This window comes from Mus caroli, unplaced genomic scaffold (assembly GCF_978045245.1).
Source record: "Mus caroli unplaced genomic scaffold, Mus_caroli_1 scaffold_2, whole genome shotgun sequence".
Classification (NCBI taxonomy): Eukaryota; Metazoa; Chordata; class Mammalia; order Rodentia; family Muridae; genus Mus; species Mus caroli.
The window spans coordinates 11,310,255-11,337,621 of NW_028227257.1; the positions used below are offsets into that span (position 1 = coordinate 11,310,255).

Below are 27,367 nucleotides of genomic sequence, written 5' to 3' on the forward strand. Positions count from 1 at the left end.
TTAAAGTTTTTAAAAAATTTTTATTTTGTATGTATGTGTATGCATGAAAAAATATATATAATATGTCCATACAACACATTTGTGCAATGGTCATGAAAGCCAGAAGAAAGTTGTTGGGTCCTCTGGAACTGGAGTTTCAGAGAGTTGTAAGCCACCATGTGGGTGCTGGGAACTGAACCTAGGTCCTCTGCCTTCTGAGCCATCTCTCCAGACCCCGATGTCCAGCAGGCTTTAACCCTAGCCCATGTGGTGCTTCTCTCCTGCCGCTACCAGAAAATTAACTGTGAATCCAACCTGAAGTAGCACAAGTGCAAACTGCCAGACACCTTTGTGACCCTCCTGTCCCGTTCTTTCACCTTCATTCTGCTTGGTCTACCAGGTAGTTTCTGACACTGCTCTTAAAAAAAGAAATTACTTGCAATCACCAGTTCATCTAAATAGCAGGGAGGTCTGTTATGGGGGGAAATGACTGTCACTGAATTTCAAAGCCGGCCTGGACTGCACAGAAGACCCTGCCTCAAAAGTAAATATAGGTCTGGGACACAAGGCCATGCAGGTGTGGTATTCCTGGGTATAGTCACAGCACCCCTGCTCCGGAGCCCTGCTCATCAGCCCTCTGTGCTGGTCAGTGCACCTGTTCAGTGAGTTAAAGTGTCTCACAGCTGAAAGTAATGTCTGGCCTAGCTTTACTTACACACACACACCTCTCAATGCTTGCAAACTGGTGACTCTGGCCTGCAGAGGGCTTTGTCTAGCTGTTTTTATCCTTTTTCTAAAAAATTGCCAGACACTGCTACTTGAGTTGCTTCCATGGTCTCTGATTCTCTTAAGAAACAGAGACCTGTGTCCAGAGAGGTGGCTTAGCACTGGCTGTTCTTCCAGGGGAATGCATCAGCCTCTATTCCCAACACCCTTTTGGCAACGGCGAGCTTTGCTGTCTTCAGGAAGCAGGGTGGGTTGCCCACCTGCTCACCAAACTGTTTTCTGGTACTGGAGATGAATCTCAAGCCTTTCTGCTGCTAAGCAACTGCTCTACCACTGACCAACACACCCAGCTCCCTTTTAATACAGGTCTCCATTAGTTGGCCAGGCTGACCTTGGACTTACTCTGTAGTTCACACAGGCCTAAACTTGTGATCCTCCTGCCTCAGTCAAATAGCTGGGAAGACCGACCTTCACCAGTAGGGTTGGTCAAACTGTTTACTATGCAAATAAACATAAAAATACCTACATAAAAAATGCTGGCTGGGTGTGGTGGCCTTTAAACCCAGCGGAGGCAGGTGGATTTCAAGAACACCTTTAATCCCAGCAGAGGCAGGCGGATTTCTGAGTTCGAGGCCAGCCTGGTCTACAGAGTGAGTTCCAGGACAGCCAGAGCTATACAGAGAAACCCTGTCTCGAAAAACCAAAAAATAAATAAATAAATAAAATGCCGCAATAGAGTACACTGAGTCAAAGAGAAAGACAAAGGGATGAAGCAAAAGGCTGAAACTTAGGACTGGAAGATTCCAAAGCAGGCCCACAACGTAGTTAAACCAATGCCACATGTTATCAACCAGAGCACAAGCCAGTGGCTCTCAACCTTCCTAAAGCTGCAGCCCTTTAATAGTTCCTCAAGTTATGGTGACACCCCCCCCCCCCAGCCACAAGTTATTTTCATAGCTATTTCATTACTGTGATTTTACTGTTGTTATGAATCATAATTTAAATATCTGTTCTCCAATTATCTTAGGCAACCTTGTGAAGGGGCCATCTGACCCCCATGGGGTCTCGACCAAGAGGTTGAGGACCACTGGTATAGCCGAAGGCAGAGACGGCAGCTAAGTACAAGGAGAATGCTAACAACTTCTGAGGGAAGCTGACGGACACAATGTTGCTAAACTCTCAAGACTGCACTCTGAACTCACAATCGCTTCTACAACGCTCAACTTCCAGATAATGAAAACGCTACCCATGTTCAGTATTTTTAAGGGGTATATATAGCCTATCATTTGAAGTAGAATTAAGACTCAATATCTTTTTTAAAACGTTTTTTCTTAGATTTTAAAACTTTATGTTTTGACTGCATGTATGTCTGTACACCAAGACCCTGCCCGGAGCTGGAGGAGTCGAGGAGACAGCATATGATGTCTGTGGAACTGGAGTAGTAGAGCCAACTCATGAATTCTGGGAGTCAAACCAGGATGCCCCGCCCCCAGGGGGTGGGGCTGGGGGGTAGCCTGTGTTAAGCCATCTCTGCAACTTCACAAAGAAGATCTTAATTTAAAAATAGGATGAATGTAAGTGATTAATTCAGTTGTAAAAGCTGCATCTGAACTCCAAGTATAAGATGTTTGGCCCAGAGAGCGCTTTGATCTGACCCGATGGGAAACAAAAAATCCTGTCGTACCAAGTCACACGTTGAAGGTGCTGCACAAGTGCCCAAAACACAAAGTAGCTCTCTGAGGCAATGTTATCCTCTTTTCTCAAAAAAGCTCCTTGGGGAAAAAGAAAAAAAGAAAAAAAAAAAAAGTCTCCGTTTATTTATTCGGAGACCGTGAATCCAGGCTCTTCCCTACATTATTTTATAAAGCTCGAATAAATTCTTCAGTTATCACAACCGTCATCCACACGAATCACATGCTGTCCTCTCAGTACTGTGGAAATGTCCCATCAATTTTGGCAGCCCAGGCCATGAGTCCCCCCACGATGTCCTGAACAGTTAAAGAGTCTAACTCCGGCACTGCCATTAAGGACTGCAGGACCTTCACAGCTTTCTGGGAGTCGTTCCCCAATTTGCAAATCACATACACCGGGAGAGCAACCCCTTCCTGCGACTCCTGCTTCCCTTTCCGGAGGGCAGCCCCTAAGAGTTTCAGGCTGTCCGCATCCCTGCGTTCCAACTGATTCAAAGGGATGTGGAGAGAGTGCGGCAGGCGACAGATGTCCACCTCTACTTGAGGCCGGACGTCCAGCAACACGTGGGGCGTCCCGGAATCCAGAAGCCGCTTGTAGTCGGTCACAGAAATCCGCTCCTCCGGGCTCAGCAGCTTCAGGGCGCGGCACTTGTCGGTGGCCGAGGAGCCGCAGAAGGCCTCGTAGTCCTGCAGGCGGGTCACGGTGGGCTGCTGACCGCACACGACGCAGTCGGGCCGGCGGCGCCGCAGCCGGATCCGACGGAAGTGGCCCCCGAGGCCGTCGAAGAGCAGCATGCTGCCGCTGTAGGAGGCACCGAGGCCGGCGGCGATCTTGAGCACCTCGAGGGCCTGCGCGCAGCCCAGCACGCCGGGCACCGCTCCGAGCACGCCGCCATCGGCACAGTTGGTCACCGTCTCGGGCGGGGGCGGCCGCGGGAACACGCAGCGGTAGCACGGCCCGCCATCGTGGTGGTAGACGGTCATCTGGCCCTCGAAGCGCAGCGCGCTGGCCGACACCAGCGGCCGGCCGGCCAGCACGCACGCGTCGTTCACCAGGTAGCGCGTGGGCACGTTGTCGCAGCAGTCGGCCACCACGTCGTAGCCACGGACCAGGTCGAGCGCCCAGTCCTCCGCGAGCGCGCGCGGGTACACCACGCACTCCACCGCCGAGTTGAGACGGCGCAGCGCCGCGGCCGCCGAACGAGCCTTGCTCTCGCCGGTCTGCGCCTCCCCGTGCAGGACCTGGCGGGCCAGGTTGCTCGTCTCCACCACGTCGTGGTCCACCAGCCCCAGCCTGCCCACGCCGGCCGCCGCCAGGTACTGCGCCAGCGGGCAGCCCAGTCCGCCGCAGCCCACCACGAGCACCGACGCCGCCGCCAGGCGCAGCTGCCCGCGCACGCCCAGCTCCGGCAGCAGCAGCTGGCGGCTGTAGCGGAGGATCTCGTCCCGCGACAGCGCGGCCCGGGGCGACAGCGGCGGCGGCGGGTCCCGGAGCGGACGCTCGGGCTCCGGCTCGGCTGCCAGGGCCGCGGCCAGCCTCCGCTTGAGCGAAGCTAGCTCTTCCTCCCGCCGGGTGATTTCAGCCTGTAAGGCAGCTACGTCCTCCGGGGCAGCCATGACAGCCTCTTCCGGAAAGAGCCGGGGAGGGACTTCCGTTTCCGGTTGCCCGTTTCTTAGCGACTGAAAGACGAAGTCGCTTCCTGGCGCTTGAAAGTGAAACGAATGGGTTTTTATCTGGGGAAGCCGTCACGATCGGCTTGAAACGGTCACCATATCTAGATGTTTTCCGGGGACCACACTGGGACGTCGGAGCGCCGAGCCTCCCCCATGCTCCGGGATTTGGTACGGCCCGTGTCGGATGACGTAAGTCCGCTTCCGGCGCCTCTCGCAGAGCCGTCATGGCTTCCACGGGGGCGAGTCGCAGTCTTGCTGCGTCTCCGCGGCCGCCGCAGGGCCGCTCCTCGGGACAGGACAAGTACTCGGTGCTGTTGCCCACCTACAACGAACGGGAGAACCTGCCGCTCATCGTGTGGCTGCTGGTGAAGAGCTTCTCCGAGAGGTAGAAGGGGCTTCTCGCGCGGGGGCCGGGAGCCGGCCGCGGGCTGCACGTCGGCGGTTGGCTGCGCGAGGAGACCCCCGGAGGCCCGGCCTCCGCTCCCTCCCGAGCCTGCTCGCGGCTTTCCCCAGCGGGGAGAACCGAGGAGCCCAGCCCCGCGTCTTTCTCCTTCCTGCTCAGGTCTCTGGCGAGTCCGGTGTTTATCTGATGACAGATCGCGCTGGTCTGCGCCCCCGGCCTTTTCTCTCTAAAGGGCTAACTTCTTTTTGACTTCGGGGCGAGGAGGTATGACCTCATACCTCCGGGCGGTCAGGATCCGCCGCCGGAGCCGGGAGTCCCGAGCCAGCGTTCTCCCCATCGCCTTGGGGCCGAGCGCTTACGTAAGCTTGTTGTTTGCGCTGTCAGAGAACTGCTGATGAGCTGGCAGGGAGCGAGCATCTTCGCCGAGTTTGATTAGGAACCCGGGCTTGTTTGTGTGTTGTTTTGAAAAACACGGGGCCTTTCGCTTTGTTAGGCAGAGCCCTAGCTCTTAGGAACAGGAATTTTGATAGTGAAAGTGTTACGCATTTAAAAAAAAAAAAAGAGGTCTCCGAACTAAACAGTAAATAAAATGCCTTCTGATGGCAGTGGCAGGACTGAGTCAGTACTTTACGGCCAGATGAGTGTCATGCTGTGATAATCTTGGGCGATCTTTTCCTGTCAACCTACAGAACGGGATTTTGCTAGAGTAGGATGGCGTAGCAGTGCGCTGCTTTAGACCGTGCGTCAGAAGAACACAGATTGTTTCCAGAGCTTTTTGTTTGTTGGTTGGCTTTTGCTTCTCAAACGACAATGAGGACGCTGTGCCAATATTTTCTAATAGCAAGAAAAAGTACTTGAATCCCAAGCTATGTACTGCAAGGGATGCGTTTGCAGACGAGTTGTACCAAGTTCGAGGCCAGCTAGGGCTATATTAGCAGCCTCTGTCTCAGAAAAACAAAATACTTGGTACATAGTTCCTCTTTCTAGAAAGCACAACCTTACAGTACTGATTTGTAAAAGCCTTAGACTGCATGGTTTGATTGGTTGAGGCAAGGTCAAAACTATGTAGCCCTGACTGGCCTGGAATTCAGATGCTGGTCTCTGCCTTCCAGGTGCTGAGATTAAAGGCGTGCACCACCACCACCACCACCCAGTTTAGGATTGCTGTTTTGGTTGCATCTGAATAAAAATCAGTTTCTATATGGTGGCTCTGTGATGTGTGGTGCGTGCATCCTTTTTCTTTATGTTTTATTTTTATTTTTTAAGATTTATTTATTTTGTGTGAGTACACTGCAGTTCTCTTCAGACACACCAGAAGAGGACACCAGATCCCATTACAGATGGTTGTGAGCCACCATGTGGTTGCTAGGAATTGAACACAGGGCCTCTGGAAGAGTAGTCAGTGCTCTTAACCACTGAGCCATCTCTCCCGCCCAGGTTTTATCTTTAAATTGGCTCTGCCAGATTTTTCCAGATGTTTTAATGAGCTCCAGTTTTATATGCTGGTGTCTCTGCTCTGTTTAATTTATGAGTCCAAGGCCCCCATCCCTGACCTCGCCACTCTACTTCCCTGCTCACTCTCACCTTTTGTAACCAGGCTGGTCTGGAACACCCCAGCCTCCATCCTCAGCCTCTAAAGTTCTGGGCTATCTTTTTATTGAGTGATTTGGGGATACTGGAGGGTGGAACCCTGCCAGTGAGCTGCATCCTGCAGTGGATGTTCTCCAATCAAATTGGAATTACCTTTTTCAAAATCAACATAATTTGTGTTTGACCAAATTAAGTACCTATCCCATAGTTAGAGGGACAGAGGGAAGCTGGTCACTGTCCCTGCTACTCTTATGTTTTGGGGATAAGGTGCATGCAGGAACAAAGGCTGGCTGAGAACATCTGGTGCTTTGCTCGTTCACTCCCCACTTTGAATTGTTTGAAACTGCTCTCAGCCTAGAGCGTCCCCTTAGGCTGGTGGATTCTTGAGTTTCTGTGATTTTAGGGGTTTCAAACCCCCCACCCCAGTACTGAGGGAATTCCAGGAGTGCCTAGTCATGCCTATTCTATGGTTCCTGGAGATCCAAATGCACTTTCTTGCTTGCACATCAGGCGCTGTTCCACCGAACCAACTCCATAGTCCCTCTTGTAGCTATTCTTGAAGAATAGGCTGGGTTTTGTTTCCTTCCTGCCAAGTTTTCTGGGGCTAACTTATACCACTTTCAGTAGTCTAACCTTTAGCACTAGTTTCCTGGGTGATTTCCTGGGTTCCCCATTAATGTCAGGAGGACGGTGTTGCTTCTTTTTCCTTCCCCTGTGTGCCGTATAAGGAGGTGGGGCATTGTGGTGGGAGCGGGTGGGATTTTTTTCACCAGACAGTTACTTTGAATGGTGTTTAGAGTGGGAACTGGTGTGTGAATATAATGGGGAGCAAGTTTAAGAATGAAACTCCGTCAGATAAATGCCAGCTTATTTAAATTTGTTGGTGTCACTTAAAGTTTTCCTTTGCTCTCTTCATTTTGCGATAAGATCTCTAGGATGGAAGACTGTCTATGAAGTCACTATAGCTGTATAGAGGAACTTTGAACATCCTAATACTCCCGGCTTGTAACTTTAAAGTTCCTTTAAAATTTAGATACTCTTACCCACTATTAATATAAACTCAAATTTTATTTTAGTGCAATCAACTATGAAATTATAATCATAGATGATGGAAGCCCAGATGGGACAAGAGAAGTTGCTGAACAACTGGCAAAGATCTATGGGCCAGACAAAATTGTAAGTAACAGACCCTTTCCTGTTCTGTGAGGGAGGGAGGGAGTGTGGTAAGGAGCAAAGTCTGGGAAGATCCGAGGCAGCAAACCTTGAGATTGAAATCACATATCTGTGGGCCAGTGGTAATTTTACAACCAAAGAGTAGACCTTGGTTGACCTCTGGCTTTGTGATGGAGTCTACAGATAAATTCTTTTTTTATTCCCCCCTCCCCAGGCTTTTCTGTGTAGCCTTTTTTGTTGTTGTTGTTGTTAAGTTTTTATTTTTTTTTAAGATTTATTTATTTATTTATTATATGTAAGTACACTGTAGCTGTCTTCAGACATTCCAGAAGAGGACATCAGATCTCTTTATGGATGGTTGTGAGCCGCCATGTGGTTGCTGGAATTTGAACTCAAGACCTTCAGAAGACTAGTCAGTGCTCTTAACTGATGAGTCGTCTCTCCAGGCCCTAAATTTTCTTAAAATACCAAAGTGTGACACTCTGTTAGCCAGCGTATTATAGAGCTAATCAGAGAGGTTTTGGGTCTGTTTCTGCCTTGCTCCCTTCTCTGGGCCCCCATGTACTTTGTGTACCATGCTGCCTGCTGCTCTAAGCTTAGGCAGGAAAGGTCTTGCTCCCTTCTCTGGGCCCCCATGTACTTTGTGTACAATGCTGCCTGCTGCTCTAAGCTTAGGCAGGAAAGGCCTTGCTCCCTTCTCTGGGCCCCGTGTACTTTGTGTACAATGCTGCCTGCTGCTCTAAGCTTAGGCAGGAAAGGCCTTACTCCCTTCTCTGGGCCCCCGTGTACTTTGTGTACCATGCTGCCTGCTGCTCTAAGCTTAGGCAGGAAAGGCCTTGCTCCCTTCTCTGGGCCCCCGTGTACTTTGTGTACCATGATGCCTGCTGCTCTAAGCTTAGGCAGGAAAGGCCTTTCTCCCTTCTCTGGGCCTCGTGTACTCTGTGTACAGTGCTGCCTGCTGCTCTAAGCTTAGGCAGGAAAGGCCTTGCTCCCTTCTCTGGGCCCCCGTGTACTTTGTGTACCATGATGCCTGCTGCTCTAAGCTTAGGCAGGAAAGGCCTTTCTCCCTTCTCTGGGCCTCGTGTACTCTGTGTACAGTGCTGCCTGCTGCTCTAAGCTTAGGCAGGAAAGGCCTTGCTCCCTTCTCTGGGCCCCGTGTACTTTGTGTACAATGCTGCCTGCTGCTCTAAGCTTAGGCAGGAAAGGCCTTGCTCCCTTCTCTGGGCCCCGTGTACTTTGTGTACAGTGCTGCCTGCTGCTCTAAGCTTAGGCAGGAAAGGCCTTTCTCCCTTCTCTGGGCCTCGTGTACTCTGTGTACAGTGCTGCCTGCTGCTCTAAGCTTAGGCAGGAAAGGCCTTGCTCCCTTCTCTGGGCCCCGTGTACTTTGTGTACAATGCTGCCTGCTGCTCTAAGCTTAGGCAGGAAAGGCCTTGCTCCCTTCTCTGGGCCCCGTGTACTTTGTGTACAGTGCTGCCTGCTGCTCTAAGCTTAGGCAGGAAGGTTGCCTGCTGGATCCCAGACTCGGCCTTCTCCCTGCGCCAAGCAATCTATTGTCCTAGAGCGACTGGGGCAGCTACAGAAGCAATGTTATAGTGGCTTCATGAACTTGGTATTATTTTTGAAGCAGAGTTGGAGCTTATTAGAGAATATTCTCAATATAGATTTTAAGCATGAGGGCAGGAGAGAGGCACCTGGACAGGAAAGAGCTCTTGATGCTCTGTAAAGGACCCAAACTCAGATCCCAGTACCCGCATCAGGTAACTGATGGGTGCCAATAACCCCCAGCACACAAACACATGAACACATGCAAAGAAAAAGATGTTGCCAATAGCTGTGAGCTTCTATAATAGTTGCTATGAGTTGTTTTTGTTTTTTTTTTTTTATTACCAGTTTGGGTTTATAAATAAATCTTTGAAAATGTTTTGTGATTATTGCTTTGATAATTTTTTGGAACCGAAAGCACTCAGTTGGATACAGATTTAACTAGAAAACACACTGGTGCTAGCCATGCATGTCGTTTGTTTGCTGTCCGTCCATGCAGTAATTCCGGGTTTGTCGGCTTGCACACAATGCCGGATGATTAGCTGTAGGAACCTGGCCTGTTCAAGCATCTCTGTCCTCTGTCTACAAGATTCCAGTAGCAGCTTCCCTCCTTTGGCAACCTGAAATTTACCTGATATCCCCTTACCTGATAGATAACATTGTCCCTTCTTGGGCTGGAGAGATGGCTCAGAGGTTAAAGCCCTGCACACTCTAACAGAGGTCCTGAGTTCAATTCCCAGCAACCACATGGTGGCTCATAACCATTAGGTGCCCTCTTTTGGCCTCCAGGCATACATGCAGACAGAACACTGTAGATATAATAAATAAATCTTAAATAAGCAAGCAAAAAGCCATTGTCCCTTCTTTAGATAGAGAACTATTGTCAGAGAAACAGAAGTCTCTGGAGACTCTTGGGATACTTGCCTTTCAAGAAACGATAATTCACCACTATAAGAAAACAAGATATAGTATTTTTGCAGTCCCACTGTGGGAATGATTTTTCCCTGTAGAAAGGGGAGTTGAGCCAAAGACTGTGCACATGCCAGGCAGTGCTTCCCGCTGAGCCGCATCTCTAGCAGGGCCTTAACCACTGCGCTGTCCAGATGGCCTGGGTGTTCCTTTGTAGCCTAGGCAGGCCTAGACATTTCCGTCTTCACACTGTATCTGCTTCTGAGAAACTGAGATTATAAATCTGCCCTTAAGCCAGGCTTAGGACTGTTTGGTGACTGACTGGATGGTGTTTCTAAGAGTTTCAAGTAGCAGACATTGGCAAATGGGATTGGCGTAGGGAAGTTATACCACTCATATGCATGGCAGATCCACCCATATCAGAATTCTGCCTGCCTCACACAGCGAAGTCCCAAGCCTGGCAGATCTCACAGCTTCACGTTTCAGCGTAAGGCAGGTTTTGATGCTGGGTTCATTGCTTTGGCCTATCGTTTTTAAAGTTTTCTTAGAAGCCCCAGGCCTAGGCTACTGGTTCACATTGATTATTGTCTTAGAGTTTTATTGCTACGAAAAGATGCCATGACCAGGGCAACTCTTAGAAAGGCAAACATTTAATTGGGGCTGGCTTACAGTGTCAGAGGTATAGTCCATTACCACCATGGCGGGAAGCATGGCAGCATGCAGGCAGGCAGACAAGGAGCTGGAGAAGGAGCTGAGAGCTGTACATCTTGATCTGGAGGTAGCCAGAAGACTGTTCCACACAGGGCAGAACTTGAGCACTAGGAGACTTCAAAGTCCCCCTTCAGGGTGACAGACATACTTCCTGCAACAAGGCCACACCTCCTAATAGTGCCCCTTTAAAAGTTCAACATCTCTTCTGAGATTTATGCGATTACTTAACTATAGCCCCTATAAAATCAAAAAGCAAATCACATACTTCTAACCTGTGGTACAGAATATTACACTACAGTTCTAGAACATAGGGGAAAGAGCACAGTGAGGGGACACTGGATCAAAGCAGACCAAACCCAGCTGAGCCAACTCCCGACTCTGCATCTCCATGTCTGACGTCAAAGCGCCTTCAGATCTCCAACTCCTCTCAGCTCTGTTTACTGCAACAAACTTCTTTTTCTTAAGCTGCTTCCACTCCCTGTTAGCAGCTTTCCTCAGCAGATGTCCCATGGCTCTGGCATCTCAAAACATCTTGCAGTATCAACTTCAAGTTCACAGCTTCTTGTTCCAGTGTCTGGAATCCATATAGCTTCTGGGCTTGGGTCACATTTCAAGCTCTGTCTGCTAGCACTCTAGGCTCTGACTGACTCTACTCCACTGCTGCTGCTGTTCTTGGTGGTCATCCCATGGTACTGGCATCTCAAAATATGCTGGGTCTTCCACTGCAACTAGGTTCTCATAGTTTCTCTTCATGGTGCCAAGCTTCAGCCTCAGCTGCCACTGAGGTTGCCCCTTCACCAATGTCTTCCCTGGCGTCTCACAGTGCCAAGCCTCAGCTGCACTCCATGGCCCCTTTTCTGACCCATGGAGAAAAGCAGGAAGAGCCGCCCTCATGCGGCAGGCAGATGAACAAACGAGACCCTTGTAACAGGAATTGGAATGTGTTACTGAGCAATAAAGAACAGGGTTGGGCTCCAAGGCGGTGTCAACCATGTGTGGAGTTTGGGAAGGTGGAGAATGATACCCACTACTTAGAAAAGCCCTAGAATTGTTGGTTAAAGGCTCTGTTTATCATAAAAGGAAACAACAAGAACTCTTAAAACTGGAAGATGTGGCCGAGTGAGGTGGTGCATACTCTTAATCCCAGCATTTATACTAAGTTTCAGGCCAGCTAGGGATACACAGTAAGACCCTGAGTCCAAAGAACACACACAACAAAAGCTTCATACCAGAATCCTACCTGTAGGATTAGGATTAAAGAAAATTGCTTTTCCTCTTTCAGAGGCCTTGGGTTCAATTCCTAGCACCCACATGATGGCTCACAACCATCTTCTTTCCAGGGTATCCAACGTTTTTTTTGGCGTCCATAAGCATCAGGCATGCACATGGTACACAGACACATGCAGGAAAACACTCCCACACATACAAATTTTAAATCTATAAAAAATTTTTGTGTCAGGTAATGGTAGCACACTCTTTTAATCCCAGCACTCCGGAGGCAGAGATAAGCAGATCGCAGGCAACTTCAAGGCCAGCCTGGTCCACAAATGGAGTTCTGGAACAGCCACAGCTACATGGAGAAATCTGTCTTAAAAACAAAAAACAAAACAAAACAAAACAGGTTTTGTCGAGCTGGCTGCCGTCTTTGCTGTTGGTGTATGTAGGCATCTTGAGGCTTAGGCCTGGACTGGATGAGCTTGAGGTCCTAGCTCCTGGCCCTGCCTCCCAAATCCTGGCATTGCTGGCTTTGGGCCGGGGTTTGTATAGCGCTGAGCAGGAGCGCTGGGTCTTCATGCATGCTAGGCTACATTCCAACCCCAAACACCATTTTAACTTTGGACAAAAATATTGAACACACTGTGCTTCAAGGTCTAATAAATTCAACTAATGGTTTAAAATGAGTATGCACTTATAGGAGTAAAGTAAAATTTGAAGTAATTTTGTCTTTTTGTGTTGACATGTTGTTTCTTTTTCTTAAAGCTCCTAAGACCACGAGAGAGAAAGCTGGGTCTCGGTAAGTAGGGTCTCCTGTTGCCTGCCCTAGTCATATATGCCACTACTCTGTTTTTGGAAAAATGCCCAAGGACAGTCAGCTGTGATGACCTTTAATGGTCTGCATGACATCCTAATAGTTAACTTGGGTTGCATGTATATCGGTCTGAACCCACTCAGCAAAACAGAAACTGCCGTAGTTCTATCCAGATGGGAAAGTGAATACAGGGATTCCCGCTGACAGGGAAATGATTTGTTGAGAAGCCTGATGGACAGCTGAGCTACGAGGAGAGGAGCGACTGCAGAGAGCTGGAGTAGGGTCAGGAGGGAATCTGTGGTGTTGAGGGTGAGGTGGCTCCCGGGGAGCTGCTCCGTTGATGCTGCTGTGTGCCGTGCTGAGAGGGGTACCTGGATGTTGTTGGCTTCCCATGGCAGTCATCACTTGTGCTCCTAACAGCTGCCGGGACACAAGCAGCAAAAGAGCCTGAGAAATGGGCTTTCTTAGAGTATAGCCTAGAGAAAGGAAGCGCAGGGAGGGGGTCTGGAGGAGGACAGCTTGCAAAGCCTTTAAACGGAGAGTCTAAAATGTGATTGTTTCTAGGAATGAAAAATTTCCCACCTTAAACAGAACGTTCCCGAGCGAGCAGCAGTTTTCAGCTTTGTTAGTGTTGTCATTTAGACACTTCCTGGCACTGTGGAGACCCTAACTATAAAATTGTTTTCATTGCTACTTCATAACTGTCATTTTGTTAGCTATAAATCATTCTGTTAATATCTAAAATGCAGGATATCTGATAATATGGCCACTGTGAAAGGGTCGCTTGACTTCCAAAAGGATCAAGAGTCAGGCTGAGAACCTGACTGAATGTAGAGCATTTCGAATGAGTCCAGTGAGTCTAGCCATCAGCGCAGGATTCTTAACAAATGAAAGTTGCTGCCCTGAGCGGGGATGGCGCAGTAGTTAAATCTCTTGTTCTTATGCACGAGGACCAGGGTCAGATCTCCAAAACAGCCTTGTGTGTGTGGTAGCTCACCCGGGACCCCGTCCAGCCCCAGAGCAAGAGTGAGGTCGCTGTCTCAGTAAGCTCTAAGCTTGGTTCAGAGACCCTGCTGTAATAAACGAGGAGAAGATTCAGTCTCAACTGCACATGCCTCATACCCACGCAGGGAAAACACGCGTGTGTGTGTGTGTGTGTGCGCGTGTGCGCGCTTTGAACACACGGAAAAAGAAAAGGTTGCTATCTGGAAGAATGAACTTGCTAGCAGCATCAAATGCTTGAACTTGTAAAGCCATAGGATCGGTGTCCCAGAGAGGATGTGGAAAATACCACCCAGAACCCACAGTGTTTGAGTAGTCATTGAAAACATTAGAGCCACTCAGTGGAAGGTGTCAGGAAAGCGCTGTGCTCCAGATGAAGTGCTAGTGACGGTTTGTTTTTAAAACTTGGCTCTGCTTTAACTGACCCATAGTAAGTGTCCACACTGGGATGGCAGCTTCTGTGTACAATGTGCAAGGATGCAGGGACTTGCCCTGCATGGGAGACTTCATGCACACAGACACCAGAATACTTGGTTGGCCACATCATTCTAGTAGGGCCTAATGTACCAGGCATTTTGCAGTTGAGCTTCTGACAGCTTCTGGGGAACCTAACTTGACGTGCAAGGAAGAGCAGGAGAGGAAGTGATTGAGAAATGGAACTGGGGTCAGAAGGTAATGCCGGGGGCACCATGAAGGTGGAGACAGAGTAGGGGTTAAATTAAAAGATGGTTGGCATAGAAAGCTAGTGTGCCTTGTAATCACAGTGAAGACTCCCAGACAGGGGCAGGACTCAAAGCCTTCCCTGAGCTAGCCTGATAGAGAGCCAGGAACTGGAGGAGTTGGGTAAATTTGAGATGTCTGAGATAGGTAAGTGAGGATGGCAATGGCTAGGAAGCTAATGTGTAAATATGGAGCTCCTGAAAAACCTGGCCTTCTCTGTCTCAGGAAAACACTAAAGCACCAACGAGCATAAGCATAGAGTGATATTTATATAAGTTAATACCTTTTTTTAAAAGATTTATTGTATATATGTGAGTACACTGTTGCTATCTTCAGACACACCATAAGAGGGCATCAGATCTCATTACCGGTGGTTGTGAGTCACCATGTGGTTGCTGGGACTTGAACTCGGGTCCTCTGGAAGAGCAGTTAGTGCTCTTAACCACTGAGCCATCTCTCCAGCCCAATCTAATACTTTTGAAGCTTAGCATGGCCCTTAGCAGCTGGAGGCTTAGGCAGAAGGATCTTTATGGATTTGAGGTCAGCCTAGACTACAGAGTGAAACTTTGTCTTAATCCCCACTCTCCCCCCCCACACACACACACCAATTAAAAGAATACAGAGACTTTGGTATTAGACATCTCTTTGGTAATTTTGTATATAAAGGTAGATTTGTCTGCTTTTTTTTTTTTAATTGGCAAACTTTGTACTTTTGAATGTTGTGTATGTCTGTGAAATGTGTATATGAAGCCTGCAGAATCCAGAACAAGGCAACTGGAGTTACAATGGTTGTGAACTACCATGTTAGTGCTGAGAATAGAACCTGGGTCTCTGGAAGAGCAGCCAGTGCTCTTAAACGCTGAGCCATCTCTCCAGCCCCTGCTGATATGATTAATGAGTCTAAATACTTTTGGTCTTTAGGAACTGCCTACATTCATGGAATCAAACACGCCACGGGGAACTATGTGATCATCATGGATGCTGACCTCTCCCACCATGTAAGTGGCCACCCGCTCTGTTGCGTTGTGTTGTGTTGTATGTGAAGATGGTTTTACTATGTAACCTAGCTTTTTGAATGTTTTGGTTAATTGACAGGCACCGCCACACCTAGCCCTCCCTCCCTTCTTGATTAGGTGTTTATGATAAACTTGTCATACGCTTCTGACTTACTGTTTATTCTTTCCAAATTTCAGCCCAAATTTATTCCTGAATTTATCAGGTAGGTACAGTTTGTGGTATTTATAGTATTCGAAACTTTAAATTCAGATAATTAGTGTGAAATATGTATACTACTTTAACTTTTCTGTCAAAACTTAACTAATTTAGAGACTTGAGACTTATAAATATAGGTCTTCGAATAAGTGGCTTATTTTAGGAATCAGCAATAGATGGTTCTATTCTGTTTTCTTTCAGAACACGAAAAAAATGAAGCCCTTGTTGTCTAGAATTGTGCTTGTTAGCATCAAGGACCATAACAGTAGGGTTTGGTCCAGAGAGCAAGTTTAGGCATCATAAAACTCCACAGTGTAGTCCCTCACTACCTTGTCAGGCAGCAGCGGCTGCTTTTAAGAAAGAATGAGCTGGGCGGTGGTGGCACATGCCTTTAATCCCAGCACTCAGGAGGCAGAGGCAGGCGGATTTCTGAGTTTGAGGCCAGCCTGGTCTACAGAGTCAGTTCTAGTACAGCCAGGCTACACAGAAAAAACTCTTGTCTCGAAAAATAAACAATAACAAAAAATGGGCTTTTTAAGGGTGGTGGCACGCTCCTTTAAGTAGAGGCAAACTGATGTTTGAGTTCAAGGCCAGCCTAGTCTATGTAGAATGTTCCAGGATACCCAGGGCTACATAGATCCTGTCTCCAAAAAAGGGAGTGAGGACTGGCACAGGCAGCATGTGTAATCTCAACACGCTGAAGCGGAGGCAGTAAGAGTGTTAGAAGTGCAAGGCCAGCCTGGAGCATTAGTAAAACCGCGCTTTTTGTTATTATGGCTGTTGGTGTTGTTTGCCCCAGTTTAAGAATGGAGAAGGTTTCTATTGACTTAGGGGATTCTAAGTTTATAAATCCAACAAAACTCTTAGTAGGATAGTTAGTTGTTTTCTGTAAGAAACAGCAGTCTGGAGGTGCCTCGCCTTTTCTGCAGAAGGGGCCTGGACAATAGAGAAGGTTTTGGGGTTAGCATGTGGTACAGTCAGCAGATAGAATCTCTGGGTTCATGCTTCAGTTTAAGAAAAGTAAATTAAAGGACTGGAAAGATGGCTCAGTGGTTACGAACACTGGCTGTTCTTCCTGAAGACCCGTGGTCAGTTCCCAGCACCCATGTGGTGTATCTCACTACAGTTGATAGCTCCAGTTCCAGCAGACTCAGCACCTTCTACTGGCCTTTGAGGCTACTGCCTACACATGATATGCTAACATGCATGTAAGCAGAACTCACAGACACATCAAATGTTTACAATTGTAACTAAAACACAAGATCCATGTCAGACCCATTTGGACAGTCAGATCATCTGGCCTCGTGCTTTAACTCTGCTTCTCTTAGACTTGATTGTGAGGTTGATGAAGATGCCTGTTGAACGCCCAAGGACTTTTTCTAATTGAGCTTGTTTAGGTTGGTTTTCCTCTTTCTTTTTCTCTTTACAGGAAACAAAAGGAGGGTAATTTTGATATTGTCTCTGGAACTCGATACAAGGGCAATGGGGGTGTTTATGGATGGGATTTGAAAAGAAAGATAATCAGGTATGTGTGCATGTTTATATAACTCAGTTTGGGAAGAATCATTTGAAATAGACAGAGCTTGGTTAAAATTGAGCTTTTCATTATTGTGTTACCTTATATGTTTACCTGTTCAAAGCTTTACTCTGCTCCTCTTAAAGCCAGCAATCTTGATTTCTGATACTGTCCAGCACGTTGGGTAGGGTTCCATGGACTGGCTAGTACCTGGCCTTCTGCCTTCACCTGGAGCTAGCCTTGCTTCTGCAGCCAGCAGCTTTCAGCACAGGTTGGCCATGCTAGCAGGTCACACCAGGCCGTTATTTCTGGTAGTTAGCCGGGCATCTCAGTTCTGATGGCTTCTCACACAGATACAGTAGTCGGGGTGTGTGTGTGTGTGTGTGTGTGTGTGTGTGTGTTAGATAGACAGAGGCAGAAAGAATGAGTGAGTATACACCTCAGTGTTGTTTAGGTGCTAATTCTCAGGCACTGTCCACTATATTTTGAGATAGGGTTTCTCATTGGCTTGGACGTTGTTGGTTAAGCTAGTCTGGCTGGCCATCCCAGCACACCTCCAGTCTTATCTTCATGCATTCAAATAAGCACTTTACTGTCTGAGTTGTTTTCCCAACCTCTAGAACAAATAGTGAGGGAATAGTCTGGCACTTTGTGAAAGACCCTTAAGGAACTGGGACCCAGTCTACCCCATTCAGTGTCACAGTGATGGGAAGGAGGGATCAGCACCTACCAGGGATGTCTCTGTGCTCTCCTCATCCAGTCACAGATTAAGATCACCTCAATTGGGGGCTGAAGAAATGACTCAGTGGTTAAGAGCACCGACTGCTCTTCCGAAGGTGGCTCACAACCATCCGTAATGAAATCTGACGCCCTCTTTGGTGCATCTGAAGACAGCTACAGTGTACTTAGATATAATAATAAATAAATCTTTAAAAAAAAAAGATCACCTCAATTATGAAATCTTGGGATAGTCATTTAAAACATCTCATTTTCTGTGAAACAAAGAGATTGGATGAATAGTGGTTTTTAGTCTCTCCTGAGGAGAGAACACACAGCAACTCCTGCCCTTCTCATACCTGTTGCCTGCCATGAGGCTGGAGGCAGACGCAGCTGGAGCTGAAAACAAATTATTAACCTCCAAAGACATTTTGAACTTGGCCATTCACTCACCTATGAATTCTGACTCGGAAGTCCAAACAGGCGCCCATTCTACCTTTTAGTTGTGGCATTTAGTTGTGGCGTTTAGTTGTGGCGTTTAGTTGTATTTCGTTTTGACTGGTGATAGTAGTTCCTGTCTGTATTTTGTCGGCCTCAGGTCTCATTAGTGTAGCCCACAACTAGAAATCAGACTCACAGCTGGGGACTCTTAACACACTTTCATCAAAATACTCTAAAGATGTATGTATGTATGTATGTATGTATAAATAAGAGTATGCTGTAGCTATACAGATAGTTGTGAGCCTTCATGTGATTGTTGGGAATTGAATTTTTTTAGGACCTCTGGTCCCTCTGGTCAACCCCGCTCATTCAGGTTGCTCCCCCTTGCTCAGTCCCTACTTGCACCAGCCCAAAGATTTATTTATTATTATAAGTAATTATATTGTAGCTGACTTCTGACACACCAGAAGAGGGCATCAGATTTCATTACAGATGGTTGTGAGACACCATGTTGTTGCTGGAATTTGAACTCAGAACCTTTGGAAGAGCAGTCAGTGCTCTTACCTGCTGAGCTACCTCCCCAGCCCATTGAAAATTCTCCAGTTCGAGGTCAGGTTGAACCACATAAGGAGTCCACACCATCCATCCAATTAAAAATCCATCATCGGGCTGGCGAGATGGCTCAGTGGTTAAGAGCGCCGACTGCTCTTCCGAAGGTCCCAAGTTCAAGTCCCAGCAACCACATGGTGGCTCACAACCATCCCTAACAAAATCTGATGCCCTCTTCTGGAGTGTCTGAAGACAGCTACAGTGTACTAACATATAATAAATAAATTAAAAAAAAAAAAATCCATCATCACCAGGCAATCTAGTGCATGCCTATTGGCCCCCATATTCAAGAGGCTAAAGCAAGGGAATTACTTAAATATAGGCTTTAGGACCAATTTGGGCAACATAACAAGATTCCATCTTAAATAAATAAAATAATGTGAAACAAAATGTAATAGTAATGTGAGGAGAGGGATTGTTAAAGGAGCCATGAGCACCAGGCCTGCTTGAGAAACTGCTGTTGTTAAGGAAACATTGCTCCACCTTCCATGCTGCAGCTCAGACTCAGCTATCTGGTCTGGCTCCTATGTCCAAAACTTTTCTCAGGCTCCATGCTTGCATTTCTGCCTAGCATGTTGGACACCAAATGTAGAAGTATTGGGGTGGGGGTGGCCTGCTGTGCCCCTTTACTCCCAGATAACTGCAAGGCGCCTCTACACCCACTCCAGCCTGCTGTAGCTCCTAAATGAACAGCGCAGAGACCTGGTGTTTTTATTAACAAGCGCTGTGCTGGGCAAGGTTCTGAGCTACTGTAACCCTCTAAGGCTGCCCACTTCCCAACCACGTGGTCCTTTACCTTCAATCTGAGTCTTGCTCTGGCTCGCTCTGCTCCATGTATGTTCTCATGGCGACCTCATGGTCTCTCCCTCTCTGATTTCTTTGAGACTCCCTCACTGAGCTTGGATGTCCCACCTCCTCTGAGATCTCATGCTCATCCATAGGCTGATCAGCTCTTTTTTAACCAATCAGAGATGATGGAAAACAATTAGATAACAGATGCTTGACATGCCAGGGTCTGGGCTGCAAACATCATAGAGAATACACAGTGCACAGGACCATCCCCAAGAACAGAATATAAACATATTGTTGGGGGCTGGGGATGATCACCTAATATGTAGGAAGCCTGGGTTCTGTTCTTAGCACTTCCGCACCAACTAGATGTAGTAAGCAGCCCGCTGCTGTGATGCAGCGCTGTGGAAGCAGGGTCAGGGCCTGGGGTGACTAAGACCTTGTCTCAAAACAAAGCTCAAGCCAAAGATGATCTTCCGCATTTCCTACGTACTTGTGTCTTCATTACTATCCTATGGTTCTATGACACGCCATGACCACAGCAAATCATAAAAGCAGGCATTGAACTGGGGAGCAGCTGACCTCCTCAGAGGGCTAATCCCTGACTGGCAGGAAGCATAGCAGTAGGAACACAGTTAGGCATAGTGCTGAGGCACTAGCTACAGGCCTCCATCTTGATGAAGAGCAAGCCTAAGACTGGACCTGGCCTAAGCAAATGTCTGCATTAAGGAAGCCGTAGTTTTGGATTCTGGAAAGAGACTCTCCACCTTAAACCTTTGGGAACCTGTTTACACAAGTCTTTTGCTTTAGGCTTTTGACCCCCTTTGAAATGCTAATACAGCAGTCTCTTAATAGCTTGTGACTGGGAATTGTTCATCTGGAGCCATTGTTATGGGCTGAATGTTTGTGTTTCACTGAGGCGGATGTTAAAAGAGAACCTGGGTGTTGTGGAGTCTTAGGTCTTTGGGGGTAAGAGATGAACCCTTCGCCTCTTTGCTGGGATTAGCATTTGTTTAAGAGATTAGAGAGTCACCACCCCACCCCCACCCTCTCTTGTCCTGCACCTTCTTTAAGACTCCTTTGCGGTTTACACCAGTGTGCTGGTGTTTCCTTACAGTAGCTGAGCAGACTCAGGCTCCAGCCACCGGAGGCGCCCTTCTGCTTCCCTCCTGGTTTTCTTCAGCCTTCTGCTTCCCTGGCTCAGGTGTGAGCCTCCAGCTTCTGAGAGCTGCCTACCCTAGTAGGCTTGTACCAACGTGCTAGGTGTGAAGTCCATCTCTGTTTGCTGGAATCAGAAAAAGAAACTTATAGAATTCCTGATCTTTCTGCCAAAGCACATATAAGTTTTAATGACTGGTTTCTCTCCTTAGCAAAAGTTCAGTTTGAGTGTGGGAATGTGTGTGACTGTCTCATGCAGCCCAGGCAATCATAGTCAACACCCAATCCACACAGTGCTGGGGATAGAGCCCAGGCCTTTACATGCTGGGGATAGAGCCCAGGCCTTTACATGCTGGGTCAACAAATATTCTCCTAACTGTGCCCCTTTCTCTCATGTAGGACGGTTACTTTCAGGTCTCTTCTCTATTTCATTTGCAAAGGGGGAAAAAATGCCTGTCAGGCAGTGGTAGCACAAACCTTTAATCCCAGCACTTGGGAGGCAGAGGCAGGCAGATTTCTGAGTTCGAGGACAGCCAGGGCTACACAGAGAAATCCTGTCTCAAAAAAAAAAAAAAAGGCTGGAGAGGTGGCTCAGTGGTTAAGAGCACTGACTGTTCTTCTGAAGGTCCTGAGTTCAAATCCCAGCAACCACATGGTAGCTCACAACCATCTGTAATGACATCTGACGCCCTCTACTGGTGTGTCTGAAGACAGCTACAGTGTACTTACATATAAATAATAAATCTTAAAAAAATAATAATAATGCCAATTTTCTAAAAAGCATGAGATTTAATTTCATTGTCTCTTTGTTCTTAGAGAATTATTTTGTGTGTATGAATTGGTATCTATTAATGACTAATATTTTTAATATTCTGCTCTTGGGTGTTTCTCTTGTTTTTCAACATATATTTAATGAGGAAATCTGATTAATTTGGCAGCCGTGGGGCCAATTTTATAACTCAAATTCTGCTGAGACCTGGAGCATCAGACTTAACGGGAAGCTTCAGGTACAGTGCTTCTACCGCTGCAACTTTTCCTGCATGCTTGGCATTAAGAGGCTGTTGAGCTGCTTTCTCAGCAGGGCATGTTAATCCCAGCATATAGGAGGCTGAAACAAGAGGATATCAAGTGTGAGGCCAGCCTGATCTGCACAGTACACAGCAGTACAGCCAGGCCTGCACAGAGACACCCCCCCCACACACACCCCACAGAAGAGCTGCTTTGCTTTCACAGTGACTGAGTCACACTTCCACGCTAATGGTCAGCAGGCTGAAGCATCGCTAGACTCCTGCTTTCCAAGTGGAATGTAGGACTTTGGCATGCTTGTTCACCTCAGTGCTGAGCTTGGCTGCCCATTGAGACTATGGCTGCTCCCGGTGCACTCTGAAGAACAGCACATGCATATCCCAGCCACAGCACCTCAGCAGAAACATCCTAGAGCCTTACGGTTTTGGCTTTTCAGTTAACTTGTTCTCTCTATAGATGAGTCTGCTGTCAGTTTTACCCACACATAAAAGCTCAACATTACAGGAGCCTCAGGAAGATTAGAGGAGGAGCTGGGTTTCAGGTGACTCCTGTGGTGTAATAGGTTCATCCATTGGTCTTCAGAGTGTAGTTATGCCAAATTCACATTTCTAGCTTATAAAGAAATGTACATATACCTGATAAAGAAGACCAGTACACTAGGTAAAGATGCCTGTTACAAAAGCCTGGTAACCTGAGGTTTATCCCTGGAATCCATGGTAGACGAGGAACAATTCCTGACCTAAACACACACACACACACACACACACACACACACACACACACACACGAGAGGGAGAGACAGACAGACACATATACACAGACCAGTAAACTAAATTAACCTACTGCTTAAAATAAATAAAAACCTCTTCTAATGAGACCTCCTGTGGTTGGATTTTCTGAGCACAAGGATTGGATTCCCCACAAGCCTGCCCCATCTTACTTTAGTGAGTACTTGATAAGGTAGACTGCCTGCCACAAGTGCCTGTGATCTCTGTTGTCCAGAGCAGGCTGAAGGATTGTCTACATCCTGTGGTGCCTAGTCCTGCTCTAACTCAGCTCCTCTGTAGTCTTAACAGCTATTCCTGGAATAACCTGACTGTCCTCAGGACCTTAGCCCATATTGACGACCCGACTCGGGTTAACTGCTGGACTGCTTGTTACCATGGCGAGTGTCACCACTCATCTGTCACCCTGCCATTCCTCCATGTCCAGTTCAAAGTCTAATCCAAAAAAGGGCAGGTGCTTGTGTATCTATCAGGTATCTAATTAACCATATTTTCATAACTTTTGATAAGTTATATCTCAAGAATATATTAAGAACTCATTTTCAAAACTATTTCCAGATCCTACCATATACTTCATGGCCAAGAGAGGTGATCACAAGCTCTGAGGACTTGTGTGTACACCAGTGAGTTCTGAAAGGTCAGGATATGTGGAGATAGGCACATGTCCAGAGATTCATAAATACCCTGTTTTCTTATAGATTATACCGAAAAGAAGTTCTACAGAAATTAATAGAAAAATGTGTCTCCAAAGGCTATGTCTTTCAGATGGAAATGATTGTTCGAGCAAGGCAGATGAATTACACTATTGGTGAGGTGAGTGATTGTCGCGAAGTCCTTTTCCTGCTCCCCAGAAACGGAAAGCGTTTACAAAAGCATGCTTTCCTAACTGCTGACTTAACAGTGTCTTGGACTTGCAGTCATTTGGGACGGTTACACACTAAAAGGTGACCATTTAGATCACTGTATTTGACCTACTATGATTTCCACTGAGGAGTGTTTCCTTCTAAATAATGACGTTGCTGGCACGTCAGACTCCTTGCTGCTGACTAGTACTTAGCTGCTTTTCTTCTTAGTAAATGTTGAAGGATTACAAAACACAGGCTGGAGGCAGCGTTTGTCTCTCGGTCTGGATGGTGAGTTGTTAGAGATGGCCCCACATCTAAAACCAAACTCTTACTCAAAGCAAGAAGACACTCCCTCCCAGAATGCCTCCTGTCGTGTGACCGCTAGAAGGGTTGTAATTTAACTCCTCTGTGACATTAAACCTAACAATTTAAAGAGAGAGAAAACTGAAAAACCATCTTACTGGAACTAGGCCCTGATATTGAGTGCACTAGCATAGTGTTCAGGTCAGTGCACGGACTGTAGGTAATGAGTGTGTCAGGACAGTGACCTTAAGAACCGAGATTGTCAGTGCACAGAGTCCTGGTGCTGCGGGTTGAGGCTTTGCTCTGTGTTGAGAATGCCATAGCCTGAGCTCACTGCTGCTGTTGGTTGAAGACTGACTTTAATGTATTCTGTGTTTTCTAAACCAGGTTCCAATTTCATTTGTGGATCGAGTTTATGGTGAATCCAAGTTGGGAGGAAATGAAATAGTCTCGTTCCTGAAAGGGTTATTGACTCTCTTTGCTACTACATAAAAGAAATGATTCACTTATGCTTCCCGTGTTCATTTCAATTAAAAGTAGAGAAGCCCGGGTCACTGATTTTTATCAATGTTCTCTTAACACATGAGCCAAAGGTAAGATGCATTTAATGTGGATCTTTTCTCTGGAGAAACTCCATTTTATATTTCAAATTAAAATTTAAAGTTCTTGGTTTAGTGAGCAATGTTCTCAATTTTCATGTACATTATACTGTATTAACACCTATAAATAAATGTGTATAGGTTTTGCATAAAATGTTGCTGCTTTCATTTAGATAATGTGAGTGCAAGTTTCTTATGAAAAAACTGGAATACTTCATCAAACTAGATGGTTAGTTCTTTATCCCGAGATGGCAGGAGGGGGGGGGGGGAGGGCTTAATTACACTTAGGAAATACAGTGTGTGTGGGGAGTAGAAAAGAAGTAAAGGCTCTGACCTGAAGTCCATCTCCGAGGTCTGAGCGGAGATGAAGCAGTGCTCCCTGCGTGCAGGCTGAGCATAGCCTGGTCCATCAGAGCAGACCTGTGCTGAGTACAGTGTGGGGTGGGAAGCAGTGAAGCACTGGGTCACATTAACTGTGTTCTTGGCTCTGTCTTCTTGAGCAATAACTCCTATTGGAAAGAGAAGTTTTTTATCTCAAAATATTTGTACATTATTTCAATACCTCAACAAACTTGACACCACAACAGAAAAATACCTGTACTATTTTTCTTCATCCAGAAAAATGTTCTATTGTTAAAATGAAGGCTAAGTTGCTCCATGCAGTCAGGGAAGATATTTATCAGTCAGTGAACTTCTGTCTGTAGCATAGCTTTCAGATCATGTAGTATGTTTCAGGGTCTCTCTGGATGTTCTAGAACTGGCTTTGTAGACCAAACTCAGAGATCCATCTGCCTCTGTCTCCAAAGTGCATGTTTTAGGTTTTGAGTGAATACATGACATCTAGTTGCATGTCCTTTGCAAGAAAAAAAGAACAGACATCTGTCTCTAAGTTACTGCATAATCACATTTAGTGAACAGAGTCTGGGTGTCCTAGCCCAAGCTGACTTCCAGCTTACTGTAGTCAAAGCTAGTCTTGAATTACTGGTCCTGTTTCCTTCCTCTCTCAAGTGTGAGGACTGTGGTGTGCATCATCATACACCCCAACCTGTATACTTGTTTCCCACCTTACTTGGGCTGCTAAAGAAATTGAAAGTCTTAAATGTTCACTTCCATCTTTCTAGCTGATTGTAACAAGAATGAATGTGAGATACACCTTCACTTTGCTTTGAGCATGAAAGCCTTGCCAGGTAGTCACATAGCTGGGCCCACAGTGCATATTCCAATAAGAACAACTGTTGTTGTGTTCCCCTTTGCCAAAACTTGTCGCACATCCATGGGGAAGTGACTTGTTCATCCTTAATAACTAGAATATTTATTAGTGTTCAATTAAATTTTGTTTTAAGCCAAAGTCATAGGACTATATATAATGTTATCAAATTGTTTTTTGAGTGCTGAGAAATCTCTCTTGAAACAAGGCATTAAGTTTTCAGTGTCAAGTACACGGAACAGAAGTTGAGCAGCGACCTCAGCAGGAGTCACTGTAGATACAGCATCGCTGCCTCACGCCTCACTGGGGCAGAGAACTTTCGTCTTTTTCATCTTTCAGCACTTAGCCTGTGTAGAACCACTCTGTCACTACTGCCATCTCACAGGGTGCGATTGAGCAGTAAACACCAGCATTCAGAATCCATTTACAGAAGAATGGTGCCCAATTTTTTTTGTTTGTTTGTTTTGTTTTTCAAGACAGGGTTTCTCTGTATAGCCCTGGCTGTCCTGGAACTCACTTTGTAGACCAGGCTGGCCTGGAAAAGTTCTCCATCAGAATCCAGCACCTTTTATGCTACAAAGTGAAGCACTGCTGCAATGCAGATGTTCTTCATACCTGTGTTATCACTGCATGAAACCCAGTGTCTGAGGAGAACGGTAGAGATGAATTCACACAGCCTGCCTGTCTTCTGCATTGTGTACTTCCCCATCTCTACTCCTTGATGAAAGGCCTTAGCTTCAGCCCCACCTCCTTTTAAACAGTTTCTATTCCTTGTTTTACATTGTTGAGCTATTGATTAGGGGTTTAAATATATGTTCTAATAATTGCAAAAAATAAATGTTAGGTGGAAGTTTGATCAACTTCCCAACCAAACCCTTAGACACTGAGCTGTGTGTATATAGTCTGATTGTTTCAAAATTTGCAACTTTGTAGAGACCTCATGTTGTGGGAGGGTGGCCAATCCTTCACAACTGCACTTGCTACTTTGTAGAGCTTTTAGCCATCCTTATACACGCTAGGGTAACTACTATTCCTTAAAAGTGGACCGAGGGTGTTGATGTTGACATGGTATGTTGGTTGGGGCTGATCCAAAGTTACAAAGCCCACAGTGCGGGTGCTGTCACATACCAGAATTGTGGGTGAGTGCCAGACCTTTTTCATCCTTAGCCATTGACAATCCAATGGCCTCAACTCTACAAATCCCACTTCTTTTTTTCTTGAGTCAAGGATACGTGGCCATCTGATGACTTGAAGGAATGACTTGAGTCCAAGGAACAGCAGAAGTGAAAAGCTGAGTCCCTGACTATCCCATACCAGTTCACTAGAAGAGCTGACATGGCCTCAGAGCTGTGTCATCTCAAGAAATGGGAGGAACACGAGGGCATCACACCTCATTAAAGGCAGGAGGCAGCAGGCTCAACCCTTGGCTTTGCCTCCAGCTTGGGAGAGCTGGCCCTGAGCACGTGGGGCTTGGGCAGCCCCAGGCGCCCTCCTGCCAGATGTAGTTCAGGCCCAGATGGGCCCGCGCAGGGATCCCCAGTGCAGCCACCTGACTGACTGTCGAGGCGTGCTGCGGCCCGCTACTTCTGCCTCCGCCGGCGGCGCTGCGGCCAGAGGAAGGCACCCAGGAGCGCAGTGCGGCCATTATCCACGGCGCCTCCTAGTGGGGCAATGGCAAAGCCTCCACGTTCTCGCGAGAGCTCCCCTCAGTGGGGATTATATAATCTCACCCAGGAGAGGCTGGGGGGGCTGGGGCCACCCTGCCATAAGGAGAGTGGGTGTCGCCGCAGCCGAGGACCGAAGAGCTCTCCCTTGGGGGGGGTCGCCGGGTAGGGGGTCCTTGGCCCCCGCCCCCCCAGCTGGACAATGAGTCCTCTTATGCTAATGAGTCGCTTACGTCACTTCCGCTCTTTCTCGGCCGCCATTTTGGCTAGGGCAGGTTCGGGGACTTGCTCTGAGGCGCTTGTATTGTCTGCTGAGGGGAGACGCGGGACCAGCCCCCTCCCCCGCC

At 47.0% G+C, this 27,367-nt stretch overlaps 2 protein-coding genes and 1 long non-coding RNA gene across 4 annotated transcripts; 1 reads left to right on the forward strand and 2 right to left on the reverse strand.

The window, feature by feature from the left end:
- Nucleotides 1-1,735: 1,735 nt before the first annotated feature.
- Mocs3 (molybdenum cofactor synthesis 3) lies at nt 1,736-4,017 on the reverse strand. Its single transcript, XM_021154473.3, has one exon. It carries the CDS (start codon nt 4,011-4,013, stop codon nt 2,631-2,633), a length of 1,383 nt encoding a protein of 460 aa, XP_021010132.1. The 5' UTR covers nt 4,014-4,017; the 3' UTR covers nt 1,736-2,630.
- A 101-nt stretch (nt 4,018-4,118) lies between these two features.
- Dpm1 (dolichyl-phosphate mannosyltransferase subunit 1, catalytic) lies at nt 4,119-24,228 on the forward strand. 2 transcript variants are annotated; one of them, XM_021154492.3, is made up of 9 exons: nt 4,119-4,259; nt 7,140-7,239; nt 12,379-12,412; nt 15,071-15,147; nt 15,343-15,368; nt 16,791-16,886; nt 21,530-21,598; nt 23,101-23,215; nt 23,938-24,228. In XM_021154492.3, the coding sequence occupies exons 1-9, from the start codon at nt 4,255-4,257 to the stop codon at nt 24,040-24,042; spliced, it is 627 nt and encodes a 208-aa protein (XP_021010151.1). In that variant the 5' UTR covers nt 4,119-4,254; the 3' UTR covers nt 24,043-24,228. The 2 variants fall into 2 exon arrangements, with proteins under 2 accessions (XP_021010151.1, XP_021010140.1); XM_021154481.3 differs by lacking the exon at nt 4,119-4,259 and adding an exon at nt 4,266-4,455.
- Nucleotides 24,229-24,595: 367 nt separating this feature from the next.
- LOC147005725 (uncharacterized) lies at nt 24,596-26,534 on the reverse strand. Its single transcript, XR_015045700.1, has 3 exons — nt 26,485-26,534; nt 24,745-25,002; nt 24,596-24,658 (listed from the first exon to the last, which is right to left on the reverse strand). It is a non-coding gene; the product is annotated as an uncharacterized LOC147005725 (long non-coding RNA).
- Nucleotides 26,535-27,367: the final 833 nt, after the last annotated feature.